Source organism: Melampsora larici-populina, assembly GCF_000204055.1.
Source record: "Melampsora larici-populina 98AG31 unplaced genomic scaffold MELLAscaffold_2, whole genome shotgun sequence".
Classification (NCBI taxonomy): domain Eukaryota; kingdom Fungi; phylum Basidiomycota; class Pucciniomycetes; order Pucciniales; family Melampsoraceae; genus Melampsora; species Melampsora laricis-populina.
The window spans coordinates 3,506,183-3,534,173 of NW_006768766.1; the positions used below are offsets into that span (position 1 = coordinate 3,506,183).

At 38.0% G+C, this 27,991-nt stretch overlaps 7 protein-coding genes across 7 annotated transcripts; 4 read left to right on the top strand and 3 right to left on the bottom strand.

Moving 5' to 3' along the window:
* Nucleotides 1-777: 777 nt before the first annotated feature.
* On the top strand, nt 778-2,026 carry MELLADRAFT_102063 (uncharacterized protein; the record flags this gene model as incomplete). Its single annotated transcript, XM_007404422.1, has 3 exons — nt 778-844; nt 1,348-1,495; nt 1,819-2,026. The coding sequence occupies 3 exons, from the start codon at nt 778-780 to the stop codon at nt 2,024-2,026; spliced, it is 423 nt and encodes a 140-aa protein (XP_007404484.1).
* Nucleotides 2,027-2,447: 421 nt separating this feature from the next.
* Nucleotides 2,448-2,970, bottom strand: MELLADRAFT_102064 (uncharacterized protein; the record flags this gene model as incomplete). The annotated part of the gene is made up of 3 exons (XM_007404497.1): nt 2,448-2,668; nt 2,727-2,831; nt 2,889-2,970. 3 exons carry the CDS (start codon nt 2,968-2,970, stop codon nt 2,448-2,450), a joined length of 408 nt encoding a protein of 135 aa, XP_007404559.1.
* Nucleotides 2,971-9,436: 6,466 nt separating this feature from the next.
* MELLADRAFT_102065 (uncharacterized protein) lies at nt 9,437-9,920 on the bottom strand (the record flags this gene model as incomplete). The annotated part of the gene is made up of 3 exons (XM_007404496.1): nt 9,437-9,517; nt 9,595-9,731; nt 9,788-9,920. The coding sequence occupies 3 exons, from the start codon at nt 9,918-9,920 to the stop codon at nt 9,437-9,439; spliced, it is 351 nt and encodes a 116-aa protein (XP_007404558.1).
* A 1,374-nt stretch (nt 9,921-11,294) lies between these two features.
* Nucleotides 11,295-12,550, top strand: MELLADRAFT_102066 (uncharacterized protein; the record flags this gene model as incomplete). The annotated part of the gene is made up of 5 exons (XM_007404423.1): nt 11,295-11,379; nt 11,508-11,614; nt 11,823-11,893; nt 11,961-12,164; nt 12,322-12,550. 5 exons carry the CDS (start codon nt 11,295-11,297, stop codon nt 12,548-12,550), a joined length of 696 nt encoding a protein of 231 aa, XP_007404485.1.
* Nucleotides 12,551-13,370: 820 nt separating this feature from the next.
* Nucleotides 13,371-14,557, top strand: MELLADRAFT_102067 (uncharacterized protein; the record flags this gene model as incomplete). Its single annotated transcript, XM_007404424.1, has 5 exons — nt 13,371-13,413; nt 13,707-13,794; nt 13,873-13,949; nt 14,327-14,346; nt 14,402-14,557. 5 exons carry the CDS (start codon nt 13,371-13,373, stop codon nt 14,555-14,557), a joined length of 384 nt encoding a protein of 127 aa, XP_007404486.1.
* Nucleotides 14,558-15,373: 816 nt separating this feature from the next.
* On the top strand, nt 15,374-17,341 carry MELLADRAFT_59325 (uncharacterized protein; the record flags this gene model as incomplete). Its single annotated transcript, XM_007404425.1, has 5 exons — nt 15,374-15,458; nt 15,558-15,599; nt 15,655-15,849; nt 15,933-17,003; nt 17,118-17,341. The coding sequence occupies 5 exons, from the start codon at nt 15,374-15,376 to the stop codon at nt 17,339-17,341; spliced, it is 1,617 nt and encodes a 538-aa protein (XP_007404487.1).
* Nucleotides 17,342-23,429: 6,088 nt separating this feature from the next.
* On the bottom strand, nt 23,430-24,499 carry MELLADRAFT_102069 (family 2 glycosyltransferase; the record flags this gene model as incomplete). Its single annotated transcript, XM_007404495.1, has 4 exons — nt 23,430-23,524; nt 23,598-23,659; nt 24,242-24,355; nt 24,429-24,499. 4 exons carry the CDS (start codon nt 24,497-24,499, stop codon nt 23,430-23,432), a joined length of 342 nt encoding a protein of 113 aa, XP_007404557.1.
* Between the last annotated feature and the right edge of the window lie 3,492 nt (nt 24,500-27,991).

Here is a 27,991-nt window from a genome sequence, read left to right on the forward strand (position 1 = left end):
CAACTTCTGCTGTTGTTTATAGTAAAAGATTAAATTGTCAATTTTGAATAGAACATGACTGTTTAATTGATACAATTGCAGGAGCTGATGAAGAAACCCATGAAGGGGTTATGTTCCCTTATGGTCAAAGTAAATTACAGTGTGGAGAAAGAGTTCTTTCTGCTACTCTTGATGAAAAATCACAAGCCTCTATTTTCAGGTAAGGAGCATTCTCTCTGATTTGCAATCTCAAGTCTTCACTTGTGGTGGTAACTGATTTGAACCAACCCATGTTGTATCATGTGTTTTCCCATACTACATGTGCTGTGTCTAAGTATGCATACATAACCTATGCTATCACACTACATGTGTACTGTCTATGTATGTATATGTAACATATGGCAACTGGGTTCCATATGGTAGCTGGTTTCAAGTTTCAACCTACGTGTGATGTGCTTCCTGAGATTACATGTGTAGTGTCTATGTATGTTCATTCTGCTACTCTTGATGAAACATAGAAAGCCGTGATTTTCAGGTGAGTCTTTCTCTCTTATCTGAAAACTTAAGTTTCTACTTGTGGTGTTCAATTTCTTTTTGGTATTTATCATTTCAGATACTCACAAAAAGAAAATCATAAAATTTGATATTAAAGAGTTGGTTTTTCATTCAAAAAGAAGGGGGAAATTATTCCAAGCCTGTCTGATTTGATGAACTTTCACACCATAATCTTCCCATAGCTGTTTTCTCATTTCCACATCAATATAAGTTGTGGTTCTACAAAGCATGTTATTAAAAAACATGTTAGATCAAAATGCAAAAAGGAAATTTTCAGAACTGAAAGAAAAATGGATCCATCTTCACATAGGTATGAATTGGATCATCACATTGGCTCTTGACTTCTTCAAGGGAAATGCTTGGAACCCAAATTACCAAAGGGAATCAATTACCTTACATCTTAGTAACAGGTGCAACAGGTTCTGCATCACATGGAATACTTGAACTTCAATGTGCAAAAAATTGAATCATTCCAATTGATAATCTATCAAATTCTTCTTACTTTTGAAGTTCAAAAATCAAATATTTATGCGCAGGATATTGTAGTTCATTAAGATTTTATCAAATTGATATAAGAGGTCAAATTTCATTATTCAATGTATTAAAATTCTATGAAAAAAAAGTCAATTCCAACCAATGATATCACCATAATAATCTTTTGAATTCTAATCACAATATTACACATCAAAGTCTAACTCAACATGTTATACATTGTACTGCATCAAAATAATGAAATTACACCCCCTCAAATTTGAATCTTTTCATCTTCTGCTGTTGTTTATGGTAAAAGATTAAATTGTCAATTTTGAAAAGAACATGTCTGTTTAATTGATACAATTGCAGGAGCTGATGAAGAAACCCATGAAGGGGTTATGTTCCCTTATGGTCAAAGTGAATTACAGTGTGGAGAAAGAGTTCATTCTGCTACTCTTGATGAAAAATCACAAGCCTCTATTTTCAGGTAAGGAGCATTCTCTCTGATTTGCAATCTCAAGTCTTCACTTGCGGTGGTAACTGATTTGAACCAACCCATGTTGGGTCATGTGTTTTCCCATACTACATGTGCAGTGTCTAAGTATACATACATAACCTATGCTAACAAACTACATGTGTACTGTCTGTGTATTTATATGTAACATATTGAGACTACATGTGTAGTGTCTATATATGTATGTTTATTCTGCTACTCTTGATGAAAAATAAAAACTTGTTATTTTCAGGTAAGATTCATTCTCTCTGATTTGAAAACTCAAGTTTTCACTTGTGTTGTTCAATTTGTTTTAGCATTTATCATATCAGATACTCAAATCCAAGTGGGAATGATCCAGGTGTAGTAATGGGAAATTCACCAAAACAACCTGCAATCTTCGTATCAATTGTTTGTGAAGTCTTGGCAGGCAAAAGAGATCAACTTGGTATCATTCACTACACAAGATGGTACATGTTGAGTCATAAGGGAGAAGTTGCTCAAGGCCCTTCATGTTCTTTTTGAAAATTTCCAGAATTTACAAATTGATTTGGGTCTACATGTCTATGCATGTATGCATGAGATATGCCATATGGTAACTGGCTTTAACCTACATACTTAACCTCATGTGTTTTCTGATCCTACATGTGTAGTGTATTACTTAGTATGCATGCATAACTTGTGCGGTCAATCTTACATGTGTACTGTCTTTGTATGTATACATAACATATGGTAGCTGAGTTCTGACTATGTAAGAATCTGTAGAGTTAAAAGATCACTCTCAAGGACTATCAACAATACATTTTCATTGGGGTCTGAGAAGGCGTATTGTTGTATGAGTAAGATGGGATTTTGATCAGAACAGGAACAGAGCAAAACACAAAAGCCAAAATACAAAATACATAAGTATGTTGAGACTCCCCACAGTTGTCACTTTGACAGCCAGTTAATTTAGTTCGTCCGCTATGATACGAGGCTCCCCAGTCCCACATGCCGCTATAAGGTTTTGAAAAATCATTGTATGTCTCTTGATTTTGGATTGGACAATGCCCCAATCAATACCGCCATCACTTTTTTGAGTCTCAAAAGGTTTGATCATGTCCTCCATGATGCGCATAACTTTCATCACATCCGCTAAACCATGTGTAATGAGTTCAAGTTTGGGTTCTAAAGAATGGGAAAGGTTAGCTGTGATTGATGCACAGTCCAAATAGACCAAACTCACCAAATTGAACTTGTGGTTCCCGAGCCACAATCAAATGTACGATTTGCTCCTCAACAGACTCAAGTGACCTTTCAAACCGATTAAGACTTTTGTTGAACCTCTCATCTACAAACAAAGTGGTCAACTAATCAAAAAACGTAGATTAAGCCAGCTGGAATATACCTTTGGGTGTTTCATCAATTTCTTGTTGCTTCAAGTCACTTTCATAGACCTCTGGTTCTTCGGGGCTGACAGACTGCGACATATCAACAATACTATAAAAAGTCTTTTTGTAACTATTGACAATCAAGCGTATTTAAAGAAAGGGATCATGGGTGTCAGAGAAATGACGATGATGAATGTCCTGGCATGAAGATCACGATTCTTGAGGAATGTGTTCATAAAGGAAAGCTGTAGACTTACTAAAAGTCGCAGAGAAGGATTCTAGTTTAGGAAAACTGATCTTTGAGTATGAGATGATGCCAATTTATTAAGTAGGGATTATTTCGACATGCATCGGACTGAAGAGACCAAGGCTGCTACATATGTTTACAAATTCCTTTGTCCATAAATAGAGAGCGGAGGTCCGGGTGCGAGGTGATAGAACATAATTATATTGATGTCAATCAATGTGACTCGACTCAAAAGCCTCATGAGACTTCAAACTTTGAAATAGAAATCTCTTTAATCGTGTTCCTTTGTCGCACTTATATTATACAAGTAGAAGAAGGAATTATGATAAACTTTTGAGAGACATCAGATTGTGGGTTTTATGTAGTTTCAGACAGATTTTGATCAACTAAGACAATGCTATATTGGACATTGGGTCTGGAGGGGAAATTATGGGCGAGACAATGGAAGATGAATGAATGAAATTTCCGAGGGTTTTTTGTTTCGGGTTTTTTTAACAAGCTTTTGGCTTGGCTTTGTTTTTTGTATCAAGTTTGGTTTGGTTTGGTTTGGTTTTCTTTCTTGGTCCATGGTTCTACACCTTTTTTTTGAAACACGAGAAAGTAATCAATTGCTGGACTTCTGATCAAGATAAAGTATTTTTCCAAGTTTTGGAAGAATTGCGTGGATTGTGTAACAGGACAAGGTTCTATACTTCCAAACACCATCACTTGGAAGGTGGGATGTAGAGAGTGGATAAAATGTGGAATTGTACCCACAGAGAAATTCGAATATGCATGGTGACAAGTCCCTGTAGCTTATGATGAGATAGATCAATATTTGTATCGTGAAGCGATAAAATCCCGCTTTGAATACTTCCGATGTATTTAAGGAAATCAATCTTGTGATTGAGATAAATCACTATTCATTCCATGAAGCAATAGAATCCGAATACTTACAAGGTATTAATGAAATCAATCTTGCAATTGAGATGAATCACTATTCATAGCATGAAGCGATAGAATCCCGCTCTGACTACTTCCAAAGTATTAATGAAATCAATCAATATTGGAATATAGTTTGATTGCTTGTGATCAGAAGTGATGACAGCATCTGTTTGGATGAAACTGTTATTGACTAAAGTCAAGCTCTGCATATGAACAAAAGGGCTTGTTTCTTTTGATTATGTGACGTGTTTCTGTCGTCTTCTTTGCTTGATGAGAGTGCTTATGACAAGACCTACAGGGCATCAATTCCAGGCCTTTGCGATGATCAAGGTACACTCCTTATCGTCATCACAGGTCTGGTTCAGACCAATCCACAAGGCATCCTTCAGGACCCTTCCGATGATTAAGGTACACTCCTTTTTGTCACAAGGGCTGGTTTGTTTTCATGACCAATCCACAAGCCATCCACTTCAGCCCCTTGCGACAATTAACGTACACTCATGATTGTTGCAAGGGCTGGTTTGTCATCATGAAAAATCCACCAGGCATTCACTCCAGGGCCTTGTGATGAGTAAGGTGCACTGCTTGTCATCTCAAGGGCTGGTTTGTATGACTGATGATAAATCTACAAGACATCTATCCCAGGCCGTTGTGGTAATTAAGATACACATATAAATATCTCAACTTCCCCTGATGATGTATAGCCGTTGTACGAGTTCCTTTTTTATTACTTTTTCCTTGAGTACTTCCGTACGCCTAGGGAATCATTCTAAAACATCTGTTATTGGCCTGGCTCTTTTGTCTTTTTCCTTTAGTACTTCCGTACGCCTAGGAAATTGTTCAGATATAACTGATATTGTCCTACTTTTTCCTTTAGTACTTCCGTACGCCTAGGAAATCGTTCTGAAATATCTGTTATTGGCCTGGCTCTTTTGTCTTTTTCCTTTAGTACTTCCGTACGCCTAGGAAATTGTTCAAATATAACTGTTGTCCTACTTTTTCCTTTAGTACTTCCGTACGCCTAGGAAATTGTTCTAAAATATCCGTTATTGGCCTGGCTCTTTTGTCTTTTTCTAGTACTTCCGTACGCCTAGACCCCAATGAAAATGTATTGTTGATAGTCCTTGAGAGTGATCTTTTAACTCTACAGATTCTTACATAGTCAGAACTCAGCTACCATATGTTATGTATACATACAAAGACAGTACACATGTAAGATTGACCGCACAAGTTATGCATGCATACTAAGTAATACACTACACATGTAGGATCAGAAAACACATGAGGTTAAGTATGTAGGTTAAAGCCAGTTACCATATGGCATATCTCATGCATACATGCATAGACATGTAGACCCAAATCAATTTGTAAATTCTGGAAATTTTCAAAAAGAACATGAAGGGCCTTGAGCAACTTCTCCCTTATGACTCAACATGTACCATCTTGTGTAGTGAATGATACCAAGTTGATCTCTTTTGCCTGCCAAGACTTCACAAACAATTAATATCAAGATTGCAGGTTGTTTTGGTGAATTTCCATTACTACACCTGGATCATTCCCACTTGGATTTGAGTATCTGATATGATAAATGCTAAAACAAATTGAACAACACAAGTGAAAACTTGAGTTTTCAAATCAGAGAGAATGAATCTTACCTGAAAATAACAAGTTTTTATTTTTCATCAAGAGTAGCAGAATAAACATACATATATAGACACTACACATGTAGTCTCAATATGTTACATATAAATACACAGACAGTACACATGTAGTTTGTTAGCATAGGTTATGTATGTATACTTAGACACTGCACATGTAGTATGGGAAAACACATGACCCAACATGGGTTGGTTCAAATCAGTTACCACCACAAGTGAAGACTTGAGATTGCAAATCAGAGAGAATGCTCCTTACCTGAAAATAGAGGCTTGTGATTTTTCATCAAGAGTAGCAGAATGAACTCTTTCTCCACACTGTAATTCACTTTGACCATAAGGGAACATAACCCCTTCATGGGTTTCTTCATCAGCTCCTGCAATTGTATCAATTAAACAGTCATGTTCTATTCAAAATTGACAATTTAATCTGTTACCATAAACAACCGCAGAAGATGAAAAGATTCAAATTTGAGGGGGTGTAATTTCATTATATTTATTGATGTATATGTTCCAATCACGTTACCTTGAGAGTTTCAGGGTCTCAATGTGATTTCAGGTTCTAGATGCTGATTTTAATGCAGCAAAATGTATAACATTCTGAATCAAACTTTGATGTGTAACATTCTGATTAAACAGCTGGGTTTTCTTCAAACCAGGTCTACTTTGAGAACCCCTATTGTGATCTACATAAAGATTTATTTTTTGAAACTCAATATTAAGCAGTATTTGATGGATGATCAACTGGAATGATCCATTGTTTTTGCACGTAGAAGTTCAAGTATTCCATGTGATGCATAACCTGTTGCACCTGTTACTAAGATAAATGGTAACTGATTTCTGTTTGGTTTCTAATTGAGATTGATCTTCATCTTCATATGTTTTTGTTTAATTGATATGATCTTCTACAAGTATTTGTTGTTTGATCAGGATTTAACCTCAATGAAGGTGGGGTTGATTGCGAAGAGACAAGCATTTCTTCAGTATATCAGAAGTACTCCTAAACCTATAGATTCAGGATACTAGGCCAGGTTGGTAATTGAACCTCCTCTTTCTTGTGTTTGGAGAGATTACATATAACAAAGTAAGAGATCAAAATGCAGAAATTTGCTCTTTAGCTTGATAGGTTTTACTATGAAGATATCTGTGAGTATCACACAGAGAGGTCAGTGAAATGATGTTGAATTAAATCCCAACAAAGTTTGAGCTAAAAGAATTCAAAACACTCATGCAAGAAAGGGTATATGTGGATATCAAGATAATTTAGTTTATTCATTTATGGATTTTCTAATAGGTCCAAGTTTATTAATGTATTTTAAAAATGGAATAATTGAAGTGCAGGAAAGCAAAAGAGAGGAAACAAAACAAATATTGATGAGGAAAGTTGAGGCTGAAAGTGAATTTGAATTATCAAATGTTTGGAATGGTAAAATATTTAAGCAAGATGCTTTATTAGGAAACATCACTTTGATTTATGTAAGCTTTCATATTTTTTCTCTTTCTGTCAATATCATTTTGAACTGATTGTTCTCTTGGTTTTGGGTGTTGGTTATTGGAAATAATTTTGTTTGGGTTTACAAATTGGCCTAATATTTGTCCATAAGAATTACATAATGTGTGCAATCAGTAATTGAAACATTTCCTCCCTCCCCTCAAACCTCACAACCCCACATCCCAACCCACAAAAGACCTAAACAATTTGTATTTTTTGAAAATATAAATAAATATCAATTTGATGCACCAATCCAACCAATTTAGTAAATCAAGATAGACCAGAAGCAAGAATCCAATACTTGAAACATTTTTCTTCATCCATGATAGGATTAACAGGCATTTATGAATCTATAAAAAATGTGCAAAGTTTATCAAATTTATATTTCTACTTCACCCAATTTAAAACCAACAGAAGATTATTTACTTGATCACTATATGTAAGCTCTTCTTCTTTCTTGTTTCTCAGTGATACATCATTCATCAATTTATGGAAGATCCCCTTTCAATTTCAAAATGACTGATTTTGTGGTTTGGTTTTTGTTTTAGTAGTGAATTCCCACATGTTGAAAAACATCCACTTGAACCTTGTGATAAAGATGAATGAAATCTAAATACTTTATCAATTGCACCTGGGTCTTTACTTAGGTCAATTAAATCAGATCCTGCTTGGATCACTCAACCTTGGATTTATGTTGGGATGTTGTTTTTGACTTTTGCTTGGCATAAAGAAGAGCTTCATACATATGAGTAAGGCCTTACCACCACATTGTATTGAAATTGATTATACTTCAGGTTGAATTTTGTCATTTATTTGAATTACCATCATTGGGGTTGCACAAAGAGTTGGTATAGAGTCCCAGGAAAAGATGATGTGACATTAGAATTTCCAATGAAAGAACCAGCCCTGGGATCATTTGGACAACAAACTGATGTAATGTATCAATTGATCACCTTAACATCTCCAGGTCTATTGAAAAATCAGGAGGAAGAACATATGTTTTTGATTAAAGACCCAATGAATTTTCAGTAATTTGTAACATTTCATAATTATAAGTGAACAGAAATACACAGTCGGAGATTGCAAGGCGCCAAGCTTAGTGAGTATGGGAATATGAAACATTCACAATGTGTTTTTCTGAGTATGATAAGATGTTTGTGTGATTTTGGAAGCCACTCTTCAATAAATCATTCACAGAGACTAATGGTGATGACAATTTTTCAGATACTGATCATATCTACATGAAGGAATAACAGGAGCATCAACCAATGTGGGCTGGTGATGCGGCGCCCGCCGCACAGTCGTGCTAGTCATTTTCTTGACCAACATGTTGTTAACCACATTCGCGTTCGGGATAACTTTGATTGCGCATATCTTCTTATGCTCAAATGAATATGCTGGCCAAACTTCCCCGTAACTACCTTCAACAATTTCCTCTATGAACGTGTATCCATGAAGAGTTGGAGAGAAATTTGTTAAAGACTAACGTTTCTTGAAGTGTTGTGAGATGTAGTTGAAGTTGTGGAGTTTTAAAACGACTTCGTAGAGTCAGACACCTGGTCAAATAAGAAAATGTTTTGTCAATGTTGTGCTGGGACGTGGTGAGTAGGATTCGGAAAGGATGATCTTAATCGTCATCACCGCGAAGATGAGTTTTATATAGTTATGCTATTGGGTTATTCATCTCAGCATCATGCCTTTAAGAAAAGTAAGAAAAGCATCAGAGACTTTTGAAAAAAGTCAGAAAATGACGGCCAAATTGAATGATAAAGGGGAATCATCTATCGCACTTTTCTGAGTGCTGAGAATTATATCGTCTGCTGGACTGTCGAGTCCTGCTGAATCAAATCATCCTTATATCAGTATCCTGTTGGTCTACAACTTCATATGAATTTTCATCTAACTCACATGCAATTGAATATACTCTCTAGGTCTCCCTGATACCATCAACAACCAATCAATTATCTTATTCTTCCCAGCCCTAAACCCAAAACCCATTAAACAATTAGTTTTCTATTCTCGAATGATTTCTCCATCTGCAGAATATAAGACTTACCCTTGATTTCCTAAAAGAACCAAATGATTTCCCATCAACATCAAATCGATTCCAATATCTCTTATCAATCCATTCTTTTCAAGATTCTCAAAAGACCAACTCATGTCAGCTACTGATTCTTTATATTTGTTATCTTCATTCAACTCTCATTCAATTCGACATTCTTTTAATCTTGATTCTTGATGACAATCTTAACTACTTAATAAAAGACTTGGAGCACTAGGAAAGATCAAATACCTTTGATCAGATGAAATGATAGATGATAAATAATCCTTTAGTCATACAAAAAACTATAAAATCAGTCTCATGAATAAATCAAACAAAATAATCAGCTAAATCAAAACCTTACCCATCCCTCTTCAATCTTAATCTCAGCTAACTCTAAGCATATTTCAAAATCCATATATTCAGTTTTAGGTAAAAATTCAACTAAAAGTATTTTTCTTAAGATCCTACTCAAATCCAATTCTTCTTCAGGAAAACAACCTAATATATTTTAAAAATCCTTAATAAACCTTTTGTACCTAATCTTCTAAACTTACATCCTTGACTAGACAAATCTCCATAAGCTTTAACAAATACTGATAATTTATTCAATAGAGCTTCATTAATTCCAATCTTGTTTATTAATTCGATTTCTTCTTCCCATTTTGATCCAATCTTTTCAATGTTCATAGTTATATTTCCAAGTTCATAGCTCTGATGCTTGACCATCTAGTAAACCATTAATAGTACCAACACTCGACCCAATCAAATCAACTCCCGTAATTTCAACCAAAGCTCCAACCTGAGCACCTTCCACTAACCTAATAGGAGCCCAACCTGTCTAATTACCTTCATTGACAGTTCTTCTCATTCAACTCTCGTTCATGTCATCCTCATCATAGTCTAGATAATACATATCGTCTAACAGTTCCAGATTGGGTCTTGTATGACGGTCATCTGCATGGAATGGGATAAAAGAAAGATACGTGAGACGTTGGTAGACAGACTGAGGCTAAAATATGACTCACTTGGTTTGCTTGAAAGAACACTTTCAGCATCCTGATAGTCCAAAACAGATGTTTCACGTGGAAAATCTACCCTCGAGATGATGGTTTTTGATTTGGTTTGTAAGTTCAATGAAATTTTGAGTTTTCTTGTTTTTTTAATCGTATCTGTCCATTTGTCATCTAATGAATCTGATTCATATGCTTATGATGGTGCTCTTGAATTCCATTCTGATTCTCGCTTATACAACTAATCCAAGAGTTAGGGTCAGTATTTGTTTCTTGACTTGATTTCTGTTTGATATTATGAAATAGTACCTTACCATGTTTTAAATTCTTTCTTCACTCGTTCTTGTTCTCTTTCTCAAACTGAATCACTCCACTCAACACATGTAACTAAGAATTATGTAGATACTATGTATGTGTGAAAATTTCATCATGTAACTCAAAAAGTGTATGTAAACTTTAAAGGCAATGGTACACCGCTAAAGGGTTTTTAGGCAAATTGACGTGAGGTCAGGGGTTTTTAGAAACCCGACCCCTGCACGATCAATTTAATCGCAAGAATGGTCACCAATTACATCACTTGTGAACCACTCTTACATTGCTTTGAGGATCGGAACCGATTTGCTCTAGCAATTGTAACGCCTCTTTGACTCACAAAAGCCTCGATCGACAGCAAGGATCCTGATTCACCAATACCAGATTCGTGTCGTAATCTCAGGAATTTCTCTCAACTTTATCAAAATTTCAATCTATTTTTATCAATCAATTAACTTATTTCAAGTCAAACAAAACTCCTTGGACAAGTTCTTTTATTGATAATTGATTTAGTTTTATTATTTGTCAGTAATACCTTCTCTCTCTTGATCCAGAATAAGAGATAAGAAACTGATCTTCATACTTTTGTTTCCGACAGGCTGGACATGTAGGTTTTGAAATTTGATCTCCTTTTCGGACCATTTAATCGATTTCTTGCCCTCAGTTCCTTTCATTCTGATCTCAAACGTACTTCCCTTTTCGTTTTTGTTAAACAGTTCGAAGAAGAAGATATTGACAAATGAGTGATTGGGATGATTTGTTTGGAGACAATATGGATGTTGAAGAGGATGATTTGGGTGGACAACCAGGAACTTCATTACGACGTGAGTACAACTAGTCTATTGTGTCTTTCTTTCCTCTTCATTGGAATCTTGCATTCTTTCCTTTCACTGACTTTATTGGTACACTCACATCTTCCGTCGTCGTGAACTGCGTGTGTCGCCTAACCCAGCACCTAGCGCGATGTCGATTAACGGTACAAGTGACTCGCCCCAGCCTGCTCCTGCTACCCCGTCCCCCCCAGCCACGAAACACACCAGCCTCCGCCCCGTGACGCCCGTCAGCAAGCCGCGCCAGTGTGAAGCAAAGCACGAGCTTTGAAAGACGATGCTCCGTTGGCCTATTTGGGGCGCGCTAAGGTGAAGAGGATCATCTTAATGGTAAGCATTCTAGGTTTTAGGAGCTGGAATATCGGACTGATGTAGCCACCGTATCTTAGCAATATGTAACAGCTTACAACTACCTCAATCACACCGCAAACAAAAAGCGCTGCCAATGGACGCTCATGGACAAAGCCCTGGCTGATCTGAGCACAAGACCCGACAGCAATGCGTCCTTGTAAGTTGATATATTTAGTACTATGGTGCGAGTGGGACCTGACCTGACTGACTGGCTTGTCTTGCAGGTACTTTAATCAGATTGCCCGTTATGACCGGGAGACTTTTACCGGAAAGCAAACTTGGGCGACTACCAAAGCGTCTGGACCACTTCCAGCATTGTTTGTGGATCAAGTATTTGCAGCAGCGAGCCCAGTTATTGTCAATGTATCTGGAGGGTCTGGTGATCAAGTCACGGAAGAGGGTCTCGAGGAGGATGAGCAAACCCCAATGTAGATAGTTTAAACGCCTAAAAGTCTGGGTTCTTATATGTAAAGATGGTTTAATCAATGGAAAGAACCTGTTTGCACCTTGTTGCTAGCGTAAAACAAGCATCGCGAGCTATGCGTATCAAATTGGTTCTAATTGTGGTCGCTTTCCATACTTGAGCACACGAGAGAACCAAGGGAAATACATGCCTGTGCCATTAGTCCTGCGTGGTGAAACTGGGAAACTCTACATGTGGGCTCGGGGAATGGATCAACCTCCCAGCTCACACAGTGGACACGTTCACATTTGGCACAATGTGCATGCGATCAACGTCAGCGACGACGTGGTCGGGATGTGCCAACTTCGCGTCACCATGACGGATTTACTCCCATCAAAGCTCAAAATTTGATTAGAAATATCCAGTAGTTTTTCTTCTTTCAATTTACAAACAAGATTGATGGATTGGATCAATCAAAATACATCAAATCTTGCATAATGTATGTACCAACAAACAAGTTTCCCATGCGTGTATGAATACGTATCAGAGCAACTTGAAAACCTTTTGAATACATATGCTATGACAAGTCAGAGTTAACCAAATGGAGGTTACATCTGATTCCCAATTTCCTTCCAATCAACAAAGTAGATGTAAAAATGATGTTGATTTATATGAAGGACAAGATTGCTAAGAGATTAACCAAAACGTGCTAAACGTCACATTCAACAATTCAGGAATGGGAAGTGGAACATTTACATTGGATGTGCTTCTTCTCATCACAATGTTTACATTGTATCTTGCAATGGGCGCTTTGGCCATAAGAGATTGTGGCTGTTTGATACCCGGGCCGTCTCCCACCCGTACTCCTAATGGGCAACTTTTCTGTTTGTTGGCGTTTTCCTTGAAGTTCCATTTTCGTATGGTATGAATGAACTGTGGAAATGATTAACATATGATTGATCATGCACGATTCAATCAGGATAACGAAATAGAATGGATAGTAAAGAAGGGGGAATGGATGAATTAGTCACTTTGTGCAGGTATGAATGATCAAACGGGGGTAATTGACCTACTTTGTTGGTTAGGAGTCAGCTGGAAGAATCGCTTAGAGTGCACTCAAAAGCAAAAATAGATGATTCTTTGAAGGAAAAATATATATGAATTAGTTACTATGCAAATTCTCTGATAGAACGTGATTGAAAAAGAACAGAAAGAATAATTCACAGGTAAGATGCCTATCGGCCTGATTGATGACAAGAAAGTGGAAGGAATTGGTGTGTGCAAATGGGAGGACAGGTTCACCCAACAAGCGGAGTAGCTTATAAAAGAAAGATCCAGCGCGGTTTGTTCAAACAGGTGGAGGAGTATGCACGTGATATCGCCTGATATGGAGAGTATAAGCAATATGCAGATTGGTCCGACTGGGTGGAGGAGTATGCATGTGACTTTTTGAGAGTGATATCTAGGAGGGTTCTGAATGTTGAGCCTACCACAACTGATCAATATGTCGGGATTGACTGGAAATTCAAGCCTACGACATCGGAATTGGCCCTGTGCGTAACTTCAGCTGTTCTCAAGAGATCCAAACAGATGTTGGACCAGGGACAACCACAGAACGTTATTTTAGTACATCCATGGTTTTTCACTGAAACCAAGTAAGTTTATGGAATTCCCAATGAGATCGCTGCTGCATCGACAAGCAAATATTCGAGGTTGGTGTTCGATTAACGGAGTGGAATAAGTAATGATGGATTAGGAAGACAAACGACAAGTGGAAGTGTCCAAATGGATGGATATTCTATGTCCAAATGTGTGTTGGGGAAGTGTCAGAATAAGACGAGTAGACAGGTACCCCAAGGAACAGTGTAAGACATCGATGTTAGAGTACCAACACTGTCGAACAGTCCTGGGTACTCATGTCTCTATTCTCGATTTTCATTATTCGTGCACCTTTTCCAATATTATCATTTCCCCAGAAGTGCGCGCAGAAATAGACATCTATTTACAAATCCATTCCCAGCTCTGCGGTTTTTCTCTTCCATTGTTGTCGCTTTTGTCTGAAAAATTTTTTCCCACCCACCCACACCTAAAAAAAAAAAACTATTTTTCTTCTTTTTAGTTTATTTCGAATGAGTTTCGAGTTTGTTATTTGTTTGTTTTTTACTGTTCTTTTCATTTTTATGATAGGTTTGAGAAAAGAGAAGCGTGTGAGAAGTATATATGGGGTTTATGTGCTTATTTCTTTTCGATGATTTAATTTAGTCAGGTATCCCAGTTATTACTGTTTGTAAGGCCTCAGGCCTCCCCAACAGGGGTCTTTTGTGTGCTCAAATGGTCAAGTTTTCAAGTAATATAAGAGACTCCGTTTGTGTTGCCCCCAAGGGCACCACTCCGCGTACAACCGTTAGCTTTGAGTGAACAAGGAGAGAGTTGATCCATCAGAAGACTCATTTCTTTGAGCAGAAGAACGGGTGTGGACACCTGAAATGTCAATCCTGGGTGTTTGGACAAGAAGAAAAGAATTTGAATGAAGAGGACTAACACCAAATTGATAATAGAAACGAATCAAATAGTCCTTTCAATTTGGGTAGACACAGGTAGATGCTCCATACGTCACGGTCAGGTGAAAGTTAAACACTGTGGCATAGGGGTTGAATGGGGTGAAAGCTATGCCTACGGTGGTGCAGCTCTTGAAAGGCTTCTGAAACCGATCATTTTGGTGATGTCATCTTGAAAGTACCCACTCAATTGTGGTGTGCCTTTGATCTCCATTCCAGACTCTGGCTGCTCTTTGTCGCCGAGTTGTGTATTCAAGACAAGAGAGCCAGCAAAGTTTACTCCCCTAAATAGCTAAAAGCTTCTTCAAAATCGAATTTCACTCTTCCTTCAGGAGAATCTGTGATACTGAAACCTTCAGTCTTTACAATATAGGCCTTTTGACTCATGTTAAACTCTCATTTTTCCAGCAGATCAAGCTCTGACTACCAGGACGTCACAGGTAAAAAATTAACCATACACTCAACAACTATGTGTCTTCTGATGCTGTTCACTATTAATATCCAGGACACTTCCATGATAATAAGAGTTCACCCCTTGGCATTTCAAAATTTGAAGCATCTACTTTTGTTGATGGCAGAGATGACAAAATCTTGGTTGAACACGGTCAGTGATCCATTCACTTCACTTCACTCCCTATCCCTTTTCTGATTAAGATTTGGTCTCCTCTAAGATAACATGCACAAGAGCAACCTTGTTCGAGCGGACGTTTTACTTCAAGAGACTGTTCAAACGCCCTCAGAGTTGAACCACAAAACAAAAAGTAAGTGTAATCTTCGACATGAATATACCAGTTCACCTCAATATCATTGTTGTCTAATTATTATGATGTAAAAAGCCGCTAACAAGTGTTGCCCTGCAGGTCCTACAGATACTCGAGGTGGCGATTCAAGTACAGATGAGGGTGAGCTGATTTTGACTTCTGTCTTATCCATCTTATACATTTAAGTTGATCGCAGGTTCTCCGATGCTTCCAATAATTGTACTTCTTAAAGATTCAGTCGAAATTATGAACTACAACATAAGGAGCCGCTGTGGGTTGGGCCATCCCCATCGACCAAATCCAGTTGACTTGGATGGGAATTTCACAGATTTTGCTAATAAGATGGTTGCCAACAATTTGATCAAGGTTGAATATGAGCCCTTTGCATCAGGTAGGGTTGTTTTCAAATTTCAACAGATGCGGTTACATCCTTCCTATGGTAGCTTGAGACTGAAATCTCTTTTTTCTTGACAGCTTTCCAGAGTCTTTCCTCTTCTTCTGAAGTTGCTGATGGATTTCGATCCCACCGCTCAGCCAGGTCTGTTGCCGAAGCTAGCAAAGGAATTCACAAATTCAGATCACGGTCACCCAGTCGTGGTTTGCAAAATCCTGTTTCTGCAACTTCCGATCAACTTCAATCCCTACCATTAAGGCTTCAAAGTCAATCGGCATCAATCCAAAGCTTTCGAGATCCTGTTGCTTCCACTGCCAATCAGCTTCAATCAATAGGACCAAGACACAGCTCAAAGTACTCTGCTTTTGGGGTTCACAAGACACAGCATCAAAGCCGATTGGCATCAGTAAAGAAAACCTTTTTGGATCCTGCTTCCGGTGCTGCTATTCCATCAGAACGACGCTCTCCTTTTGAACCTGGCAAGAAAAGACATCACTTCGCTCCATACCCACCTCATAGCACTCAACATCGCACTACTGAATTTGGCAACCGAATGCAAACTTCTGCTTCTAGAGACATCAACCAATTTAGATCACCACCATCCATTTTTGCGACCGGAACATCTGATTCAAAAGATCTTGCTTCTGAAGTTACCTATAAACTTCAATCACACGTTTTGGAGAAATCTGCTTCATATTCTGGAAAGAAACAGCATCAATCTAGATCTCTGTCGCGTAATCACAATCTTGAAAAGTCGAATTCAATCTCTACCCAAGAAATAGATCATTTATATGACCCATCACCACGACTTCAGAATTCCGGAGCATTCTATGATTACCCGCCTTCGCCAAGGTACAAGGCTATCTCGTCCTCTCCTTCAGCCGTCTCAAAGATACCTCAATCTCAATCACCACTACCAGCCCTTGCCTTGGAAGATTCTTCTTCTGATGCGGAGACCGTAATGGCTATATCAAAACCTCTATCACAAACAAATGATTCAAAAATCTCCAGTTCGTTAGTACCTGGATTGCTTCAGCAAAGATGCCCTCAAAAAACATCAATTTCTCGAAAAGGTCTCACATATGAGGGTAATGTTCCTTCAGCGGCACCAGCTACACAACCTCAAGGATCCAATGCTGAAGAAAAAATAGGTCAGTTTGTAATCTGCCTCTTGAGTATTGATGTGTTATATAATGGATGTTAACATTTCAATAATTTTTATGGTTCAACTTCACTTCTTATGTTAATTTCGACCTCCATAACAGAAAATTTCATACCATCCATCTTGAACTGCCACTGTAGATTTTCAACCATGCGGTCTATTTTGACAAGTGGAATTGGTCCCCTTGAAAAGTTGCTTAAAGATAACACGTGCAATGGATACATGTATAAGGAAACTGCTCATATCTTTTTCAGAATGTTTGAAGAAGTAAGAATGGTGCAAGATTGTGTTGAACATGTTCACAACTGTCCAAATTCAGTGAGCTGATTTCCAATACCATTGTATCCATCTGCATACATTTAAATATCTTCATTGTGCTCCTCAAACCTCTTCAAATGCTTGAACTCTCATCTTGAATGTAAATTGTTTTATATCAAAGAGCTCCAATCCTGACCATATTTTTCCCCCTATTGTCTCACTGCTCTTTCATCTTCCTTTACTGTTGAATTCTTACCTGTACATAGTTTTTCCATGCTCATGTCAAAATTTTCAATCTATAACATACATACACGTTTTGATTTTATATATATCCAATCACATCCAAAAACTCAAATGAAATTAAGTTGTGTATTCATATGAATATCTTTCTAAAAATTGATCAAGTGAAAAAATTTGAACTAACACATCCTCAGTGCCAAGAATCCAATCTACCTATCCAAAAAAACTTATAAATCCCTCATATCTCAATCATACAGCAATAAATCTTCAGATTTTGATTGAAATGTATTGTTAATACTCTTGCGGATGATCCATTCCTCAAATATCTTAGCATAGTCTATTGAAATAGGGGGTTTTGGAGGAGAAGATGCTACAATTCCCACCAGGTGGATTACATATGGAAACCATATGTTTTGTCCCAATCACAAGCCAAGCAAGCATCCCTGAGCTAATCAGGGTTAGGTTTAAGGGTACTTAAACCAATAAATCACCTCAAACTTGTACTGTAAATATTTTCCAGGTGACATCTTATACTACACAGAATATATGTGGTTCAATCTAGCAAAATCTAGATGGTTTCATAGACATGTAGTCCTGATAATAAAAGAATAAAAACATGAATAAAAACATGAATACAAGTAACTTATTATTTGCACTTGCCCTTAAGCCTTTGTTTCCCCCAAATCCAGAGGCCACAAATGGACCAAATAGTAGCAATTTCAAAAAGATCCATAAAATAGTACATTTTGAATTTAAGTCTCTGCACTACCTCACAATATTGATTTCTACACTCCCTTGTTTGTCCCCTAGGTTCTTAATCACCCTTCAGCCTATTTGTAGTCTCCAAGATCACATTGTACAGCCGTATTCATGATTGATGAACACTCAAAAAAACTTTCCAAATGTTTTGAAAAAACTATTTGAATAATCACAGGAAAACTGTGGTGATTAATGATCTTTGCTGTACCTGTATTCACAATTAGCTGTGATTATTCAAAAAGTTTTTCTTTCAAATGTTCATCAATCATGAATACAGCTGTATGGGCACATCATCCTTTTTGAAAATGATGCTTGGTGAATCATGTAGGTCTGTGTGGATCCCAAGAGCCTGGCATGTGCACTCCCTTTTTTTGTTCCCACAATATTGGAGTCAATAGGCAAAGGTGATTCAGCAAGGTATAAACATGTAATGAGTAATAAAAAACATGTTACAAGCTCATTACATATGATTTACATATGCAAAATAATACATAGGTCTGTGCAGATCCCAGGAACCTGGTATATGCACTCCCTTTCTTTTTGTCCCCACAGTATTGATTCAACATGAAACAAGTAATAAATAATTTGGTACAAGTTCATTACACTTGAGTTGCATACAGAATGGGGCACTTCAACAATAGTATTCACAGGAAGAAAATAAAAGAATACATTCAGGTCTGTGTGGATACCAGGAAACTGGTATTTTCACTCCCTCTTTTTTACTATTCCCACAAAATTAAGCAAGGCATCAACATGAAACAAGTTGCAGATGACTTGTTACAAGCTGGTTACATATGATATACATATGTAATGTGGCACCTTGACAATAGTAACCAGAGGCAGAAATCAAAAGAACAACTGAATATGAAGCAATGTAGAAAAATACACCTTGTGCGCTATACATTTGTGTAAATCAAAAATTACATGTATTTCATTGTATGTATGTATGGTTTACATGTTCTTTTGTTCTCATTGCTACATGTAATGATTGGATTACATGTAGGTTTTCAACATTTAATGAGTTATTACATTTGCACGGAAGGTGATCTACCACTGAGTATATTTAATTATATCTTTCCCTTGTTACTTCACCATTTCCAACTATATGAAGTCTGGATCATCACAAGAACAAGCCCAAAGGCTTATGTACCGGTAGATATCTTTATCAATGATGGCTATTGAACTGCTTCAGGTCTGTGAGGTTACCAGAAACAAAGAGACCTGGTATTTGCACTGCTGTATGTTTTTCACAGCTCCTGATATTGAGATGCTACCACTGATTTACTCAATGTTGGAACTCTTAGAAAAGTTGCTCCCAATTTTTCCTTTACCAAAAGAAACTTTCAACATGGTGTCAAAACTAGAGTGCAGGAAACACAAAAGGGCTAATTTTTACAGTTATGTCAACCCGTGATTGACACTTCCCTCTCATTTCTGATTGTGTAGAAGAATGTCTTCCCAAACTGCAGTCTCACCAGATCAATGTGGCATGATTTTACCCTGAAAAAAGATCACATGTAAATGCCTTGTGGGTACATACACTCCTATATCCAAACCTAAATCCTTTGCTCTTTTACGTGTTTCGGGACTTGAGTTTCATGTACCCATACAAGAAGTATTAAAGTTGCATTTGGAAAACTCTTTTGAATCTAATGAAATATAATCTTTTGAACCTCCTAAAATCCTTCTTGCATCTTGACCGGAAAGAAATTCTTCATAGATAAGCTTCTGATATATACAAGATGGGCAATTTACAGCAATTTACGCAACAACTTGCTTAATTGATCACTTGAATGTTATTTATAAGTACAAGGAATTAGACCGGCCAGTTATGTAAAACTCGAAAAATCTTTAGGGGAAAATGCATAAGCCACATTTTACATTTGAATTATGACAAGCAGAAAAGATCTGAAAATCAATATGATTTGTCTCATTAAACTACTATCTTCTGAGAAGTAAAACGGCAAGTGAGAACACAACCTTCTGATGATCATGTGAGATGATAGAGATCAATAAGGATAACGAGGAGGCATCTGACAACACAAATTATTAGGCATTGGGCGAGGTTTTTTTTTAAAAAAATTTTTGGTTGCTGAGACCCATTCAAATGTAGTTCAGATTCCTCGGATTCCTGAGTAGCCATTGCTGACATAATATCAAAGCCACCAAAAGCACAGAAAAAAAAAAAATTTGTTTTGCTTTGCAAAAATTTTCTAAAATTTTATCTGGCGTAGAGCATCCTTGCTTAATCTGTAAAAGCCACAAGCCCCAATTACGCCACAAAAGAAGACTTTCAGACATTTCACAGATACCATACCCCGGGTCCCCCATTCTGAATCTACCCGGGTATCCCCTATCGGCTGTGATCCGATGATTGCTTGGTTGACCTCAGCTGTATCTTCCGGCCCCTGGCGGTTGATCCAAACACATCGCGGGTGCTGAGCCAAACGTGTGGTGGTCTGTTTGGTCCCTCCCTCGCCCTCAGGTGGAAAGGCCTGAAACTCGTGAGAGTGAATTCCAAATCTCAGCTCATGGGTGCAATCATATCGGATGCGTAGAAAAATACTGACATGACCGTGACCGACTTGTTCAATTTGTTTTGAGATTGGATTGATAACACTGCAGGCGAAGAGCAGGAAGCTCAAAGACCAGAGTCAAGCGGTCATTGGACTGAGTAAAGTAATAATCAACCCCAAAAAGGTGACCCGGCAAGGTGACAGGTCTCTCTCCAACCTCTGTGAAACTCACAGTCTAACTCGATTCCGCAATCTTCGACTTACTTCGTGAGGCGTACCGCTTGTTGGTCAAGAAAATAAAAAAAAAGACGAAAATTTCGCCCAATGCCTATTATCAAGAAGATTGACTGCAGAAGAGAAGAACACAGGTGTAGTCGTGAAGAGGAATAATTCTGAAAGACCAGACCCCTATGCATCCATTCTATTAAAAACAGAGCAATAAATGAAGGGATGTAGGGCACTGCAGTGTGAAGAAGTCACTAATACTATGCTCTTTCCTTTTGGAGGTGGGGTCATTTGTTCTGATAACATCAATTGAATACATAGATCATGACTATGTACGTACATCTTTGCCCCTCTACCTTGATTGTATCATTATCAAAATTACCCATTTTCAAAGAGTGGACAAGTACATACATACATAGATAATTTTGTGAATCATCATCTTGATATATAAAGCAAAGATGATTTGATTTTCTCATCTTTCAACTACTGCCAAATTTATATATTTCTTAGGAGATGTCTTGTCCATTCCATAGTCCAATCTTTCTGCCAACTTACATTCACCAATTCATTTCTAATGATGTTGATGATAAACCAAAGTTTGATCATGAACTCTTTCTAAATGACGCCACCACCTCCCAAGTTTTAGAGATGATTCAGTTGTTCTGTCCCCAAATCAGATTTAGTTCAGAGGCAGAAGATGATAATTTGCTTTTACACAACGTATTTCACAAAATGATAGCCCCCCATCTTTCTACTTTGATCATTCCGGAAGCTCTCAAGCACAATCAAAACTACTTTCGAGCGTTCATCAACTTTCCAACCTTTGAGACCGGAGACATGTTGATTACTCCTAGTACTGTTATTGACTCTAGCCGCATTTTGACGTTCAACTGTCTTATTTTCTGCTACCTCAAGCAAGGTCAACATCGTATTGCAGCCGACAACCTTACAAATTTTGTTAAGACTCACAGGTATCTCAACGAATATGAAATCTCGGCCATTGATTCTGCTTACAAGGACGCTCTAGAGGGCCTTAACGAATCCGTTGGCTTTATTCAGAACTCTCACCAGGAGATTGAGGGGATTGGCTTACAAATAATTGACTCTGGGATATCACAGACCCACCGCCAAGACCTCCAGCTTCGTCTTGAAAGTGCAACCGCGAAATTACAATATAGACAGAAGACATTTGATACCATTGTCCAGGGTGTGGGATTCATCCGAGCGTTATCAGAACATCACCAGTAAGTCATATAAATTGATCACTATCTCCAATGATTATTCTTCCCTTCTTTGGTGTAACTATTCTGATTTATAATAACAATCACATAGAAAATTGAGTTCGGAATATCAACTCAAAGCTTCTGAAGTATCTTGAATAATCCTTCCATATTCTACGTCATTGTACGGCATCATTCTGGTAAGACATGGATCCTATCTCGGAATTGGTGATTATAACATCAACTCATCACATGATTATCTTCAAAACTAAAAATCACAGGTTTGATTTGCTACATAGCGGCTTCATACCAGTTGCAGCTGGCTCAATGCCGTCGTAGCAGCTACCCTATATGTATTGACCGTTTTACTTCATCACCTTCTACGTCCGATGGACTATCCGGGCTTTTTAAATTCATCAGCTCTTGTCTTCAGGTAACATAGATATATGTAGTCATTGCCAATCTGGTTACTTGCAAGTTTCTTATGTTTCTCTTGTCATTCTAAACTTTTCAAATTCTTCTGAATGACAGCAAAAATTGAAATTGTTTCAGCAATGGAAAAGTTTTCCCTGGCATAACACTATTCTAGTCTTAAAGATGAATGTCAAAAATCGGATATTAGTTGTGCAATCTATCTATACCATTAGGCTTCCAATAATTTAAGAGAAACTACAGATGATAATTTTTTGTGCTAGATCAATCAAGAAGCCATGCTGATTGCCGCTTAAGAGATTTGGTTTTTGAAAGTCTGGTGTCAGTGATCATACAATCTGTCTGATGTATTTTTACTTTTGTTTGATTACCTGACTATATTTTCTGGAAGCCGATTGCTCTCTGGCCAATTAATTGAGTTTTCTAAAACAAAGGATTACCTAAAAACAAAAAGAAAAAGAGCTAAAGATAATTCATGTGTTGATCTGAAAGAACAAAATATGATTTGAAAAGAAAAAAGATGGTTGTGAGATGGCTGTAGGCTTAATGAATAGTAGCTAAGTGACCTGGGATAAATGAGGCCTGGTAAAGCTGGGAACTTGATCAAAAAGGTTTTTTATTGTATCAGCCCAAACGATTTTTGAAGATGATGAGAGATGTAATATTCGAACACTATCGAATGTCGACAAGCACATTAGTGAGTTTTCAAACATATGACGCCAAATGAATAAAAAATTAGTTACCTTGAATCAAGTCACTCAACTATCACCTTTCTTTGCATTTGGTTTCTCCACATGAGCGCATGATTTCAGAATCTCTGACCATGCAAGCTGCCATACGAGAAACTGAATCTGGGAAGACTGTGGAAATTAAAAAGGTTGTTCAAGTCAGTTGTCTGATAAACAAAGCCAAAGTTGGAACATTTTCACAAACCTTGAGTATCTGCATCGACCATCAAACAAATCTCATGATGACCAGGGCTAACACCAGTGATTCTCCAAATCAAATTCACGGATTCATAATCAAATCATTCATTCGTTCATCAAACATCAATTTTTGTGAAAAACTCATCAATAAGACTTGTGAATCTCTTTTACCTCAATTACCTGATTTAGAACCATTTGGTTCATTTGGATTTCCTACTTTTGCAATCAAAATCATCAGTACCCTTTGTCGTTTGGACGCAGTTTGATGAATGCAGGTTGTGCATCATTTTGGTTGAGGAGGAGCAGAACGGCCTAGAGCAGCTATCAATCCAGGTCCGCGAGGATGCCGATGTGTTTGATTATCATTTTCTTCAATCTCTGGAGTGGTTATATGAACAAGAGTCTGCTCGGCGAGGAAGATCATATGTTGGATTCTGATTGACAAGTGCTACTGAGCCATCGAAAACTGCTGAACCCGTCTTACTCAATCCAACGCGACCACGTTCATCAGCTTGTATTGCAGCTGCATGATTTCAATAATTGTAAAGTCAATGAGATGGACCAATGGGAGCTCGATCAGGTCGAACTAAGGATTTCTTAGATTAGCGGCAAGTGAATCAGGCGACATCGTGATGTGGAAATCAAGCTGACATATATTCCATGGCATGTCTTGGGTCAAGGCAATAGTTAGTTTCTTCCAAAACAGGCACCAATCTCGTCTCGACCTCGAAGTAAGTAGCAAGGTTCTTCGAGGCAATCTGAGCACTTTAGTTCATTGTGGTGTATCAGTCAAAGAAAAAGATTGATGAAATTTGTGACCAAGGCTCAGGTGACTAACCTCGCGCCCATCACAACATTTGAACCAGGCTTGTACAACAATTCCAGCAGCTCTATGTCGTTCTTGCCCATTTTTTATCATACATAAGCCACCCAACAACACGCCTTTCGAAGCCTTTGTCTCCACTTTGCCGTAGATAAATTTGAATATTGTTCGGTACTTCTGAGCGTGGGAGGGGGCTTGCTCGCCAAATTTGTGGGATCAATTTGGCAACGTCTGAGGAGAACACTTGAATATATGAGATGAAGCATACGGTTTCTGAAGAAAGTACCTTAACGTATGAAATTAGAAACAAACTTGTGAATCCGTAAAGTCATGAGACTCGCGATTCGAGTCATCAAAGCCTTCGGGGTATGCTTGCATAAGGCGCCAGTGGACGTCGCCATACATTATATCTTCTTGGCTGCTGGGTTTTGACATATCTCTACATTTTTTCTTGACATCTTCTTGACAGAGTAGCCTGCTTGGAATGAAGATAAAAAGTGAAAACCCCCAGACATGATATACCTGTGGTAATACAGCTCTACATGTACATGCTGTACAATGCAAAGCAAGTGGTGTAGCTAGTAAGAATTGCAAACAGATATTTCATAAGTAAGTCTGAGTTACTCGACCTTGTTGATGGAAAGCTAAAAAAACATGGCTGCATACTTACCACACGATTCCGGAAGCCGTGATATTGAAAGGTGAATACGCTTCATGCCGGGCCTACTTACAGTATTGTCAGATAATTGCCTCTGATTCTAGTTTTCTGTATATTCTTGACAAGCTAACCTGATCAAGGGCCATGCTTGTGTTGTACGGAGCACCAGGGATGTAATGATAGAAAATTTGAGTATTTGAATGGGATGATTATAGAGGCCAATGGTCATGGATATTATTCACATCCCCGAATTGATTAAATACACCTGATATGATGAAACCGCCATCAGTTTTATGAAGGGGGCAAAAAGAAACAGACTAAAGATTAACCTCATCTTTTGATAGGCAAATAGGATGTGGATCTAATGTTTAACGCAAACGAGAGATGCGCCATCCGTTAATAGATTTACTTCTGTCTGTCAACTGTAGGGCTTGTAGGACCGAAATTTTTACGCTGTGAGAAGTATAAGGCTTTAGACATCATCCCAATTGTTTTCAATAAAAGAAGTCAGTTGTCCAGATACATGACATTGAACAGCATAGAGATCATAAAGGATGATCCAAGTCAATGATGTGCTGGTCTTGATTTTCACACAAGGGTTCAAAGATGCTATCCTTCAAATATCGCCATTGTCCACAAATCAGACAAATCAATTTCAAAGTGGTGAATGAGTCCCTAGACCGTTTATCCACTGAGTCGATATTTCGTCATAACCAATCTCATCCCAATGAAGAGGAATAATTAGATATCATCATCTGAATGAGGTGACACGCTGCTAATTTTGATATGATCGAGTTAATCACCTGCCGAAAGGTTTAGCAAAATGAGACTCCAAAGCAAGTTCCTCTTCTCGGCGATTTGATTTTTCAAGCTCCTTCAATCGTTATGAAAATCTCGTGGGTTCTCGTATGTGTATCTCGTTCATAACTTCAAGAATGATGTTTTCTTTTGTCTGGACTTAAATATAATGGTTGAGCAGGGCGAGCGCCAAAGGAGGCATTCAACCCAAAAAGCCCAGCCTTCACACTGGGCAGATGTAGTATTTTTCCCAAGTGAAAAATGATTGACCTGAAGGACAAACAAAATTGAAAAAGGTAGAATTCTGAATTCATTTTGTGTGTGCATTAACACTGCATTTTACTGCATTGATGCTGCATTTTTCCACATGAATGGTGCATTAATAGTGCATTTTTATGCATTAACACAGCATTTTTAATCATTTTGACATTAATTTTAATCATTTTGCATGGTGGAAAAATACTACATCTGCACAGTGTCAGCAAGTCCGAAATCAACTCCGACATCAACTGGACCGTTTCACAAGATCCGGTCAATGCATTGAGATGTCGGATGTCCCTGTACCGCTGTGGATGTTTGATATACATTTGAATGAATTTGTGTAATGTATTTGCCAAAAGATAATTGAAGTTGGTCACTTGTTATTACACCACAGAGGCGTCTTGGCCGGCTACAGGCGGTCATGGCAGGCCAGCGGCAGACCGCCAGCGCTTGCATAGGGGCAGGCCGTCTTCAGATGGCCCTCACGCAAGACGTCTGCCAGGCGCCTGCTGCCCTCGCCTGCAGGCCGCCTGTAATCCGGCTTTCGACGGTCAGCTGGCTTGAGGGCCTGACACATCCGCCGGTTTTTTTTAGCTCTCGGTCTTGCTTTCCCCGTCACTTGCAGGCATTTGGATATCGGTCGGGTGATATCGGGCTCTTGGGTGGGCTCAGCTCAGCTCAGGGCACACAAATTTGACAAATCATACATTTGATTTCACAGCCACAGTCGGTTATCTACAAGTCAGATACAATTCTAATACAAGCCTGATGAGAGAGAGGAGATCCAGAACCCAAGAAAGAAGAACAAATCTTGAAGAAAAACTAATTGTCAACAACGTATTGTAATACTGATAATGTTGGATTAGTTTTGTCATTTAAAGATTGGTTTCCAATTGAATGGATTGGCCATTCACTGCTGGCTTCTAGCTTGCGGTCAGGTTAAATCCTGGCGGACTCGTATTCGCCCCGCCTCCAGGCATTCGCACTATACCAAAATCAACCATCAACATACGTGCGATCTTTGTTATAGATGATTTGGTAAAATCTGGATCAAAAAGGTAGTCAGCATGATTATCATTGCATGCATATATATGTACAAACTTACTCGGTAGTATCGTTCCACTTCAATCACACCTTTACTTGTGGAGAACAATCTGAGAGATAATTACACTGTGTGTCTTTTCGCTTTGTACCACGTTTGAGATTGTTGGAAGAAGTAAGTCTTTGAGGATCATTAGCGGTAGAAATAGCTGTCCCAATGAAATCATAATATCTTCAAAAAACTAAAGATGAAACAAAGACATCTGTCAGTAAATAATGCTAACGTTCTTTGTTTTCAAGAAGCAGTTTTATACTATACAAACCATGATGGCTCTACCATTCAATCAACTAGCTTGACACATCCAATGAGTGTAGAGTTTTTTTAGTGAAATCGATTCAGTGAAACTTGAGGAAATGTTTAATTAACATACTGGATGGTTTAAATCAGCTAAATAACAAGCTTTGTGAGAAGTTTATTGTGTTGTGGGTCTTGTAATTGAAGTCATGAATGGCATTTTGAATGGTTCTGATTTGAGAGTTGATCGGACTAGTCAAGTGAGAGTGATTGAAATAAACTATATGATGTGATTGATTCACCCTTACTGCTTCTTTCACAAATGAGTACCGAGTTAACATTATCGGAAGGAGTTTGAAAACCTTGAAACGAACAACAAGGTCTAACGTCTTAAAACGATTGAAATGTTCTTCTTGAAGTTGAAGTGGAAGATACATGACCTGTTCCCATGGGAGTAGCTGATGGACCTTCAAAGAGAAATTGTACTTGAACAATTCGAATCCATCGTGACTTGTGGAACTGTAG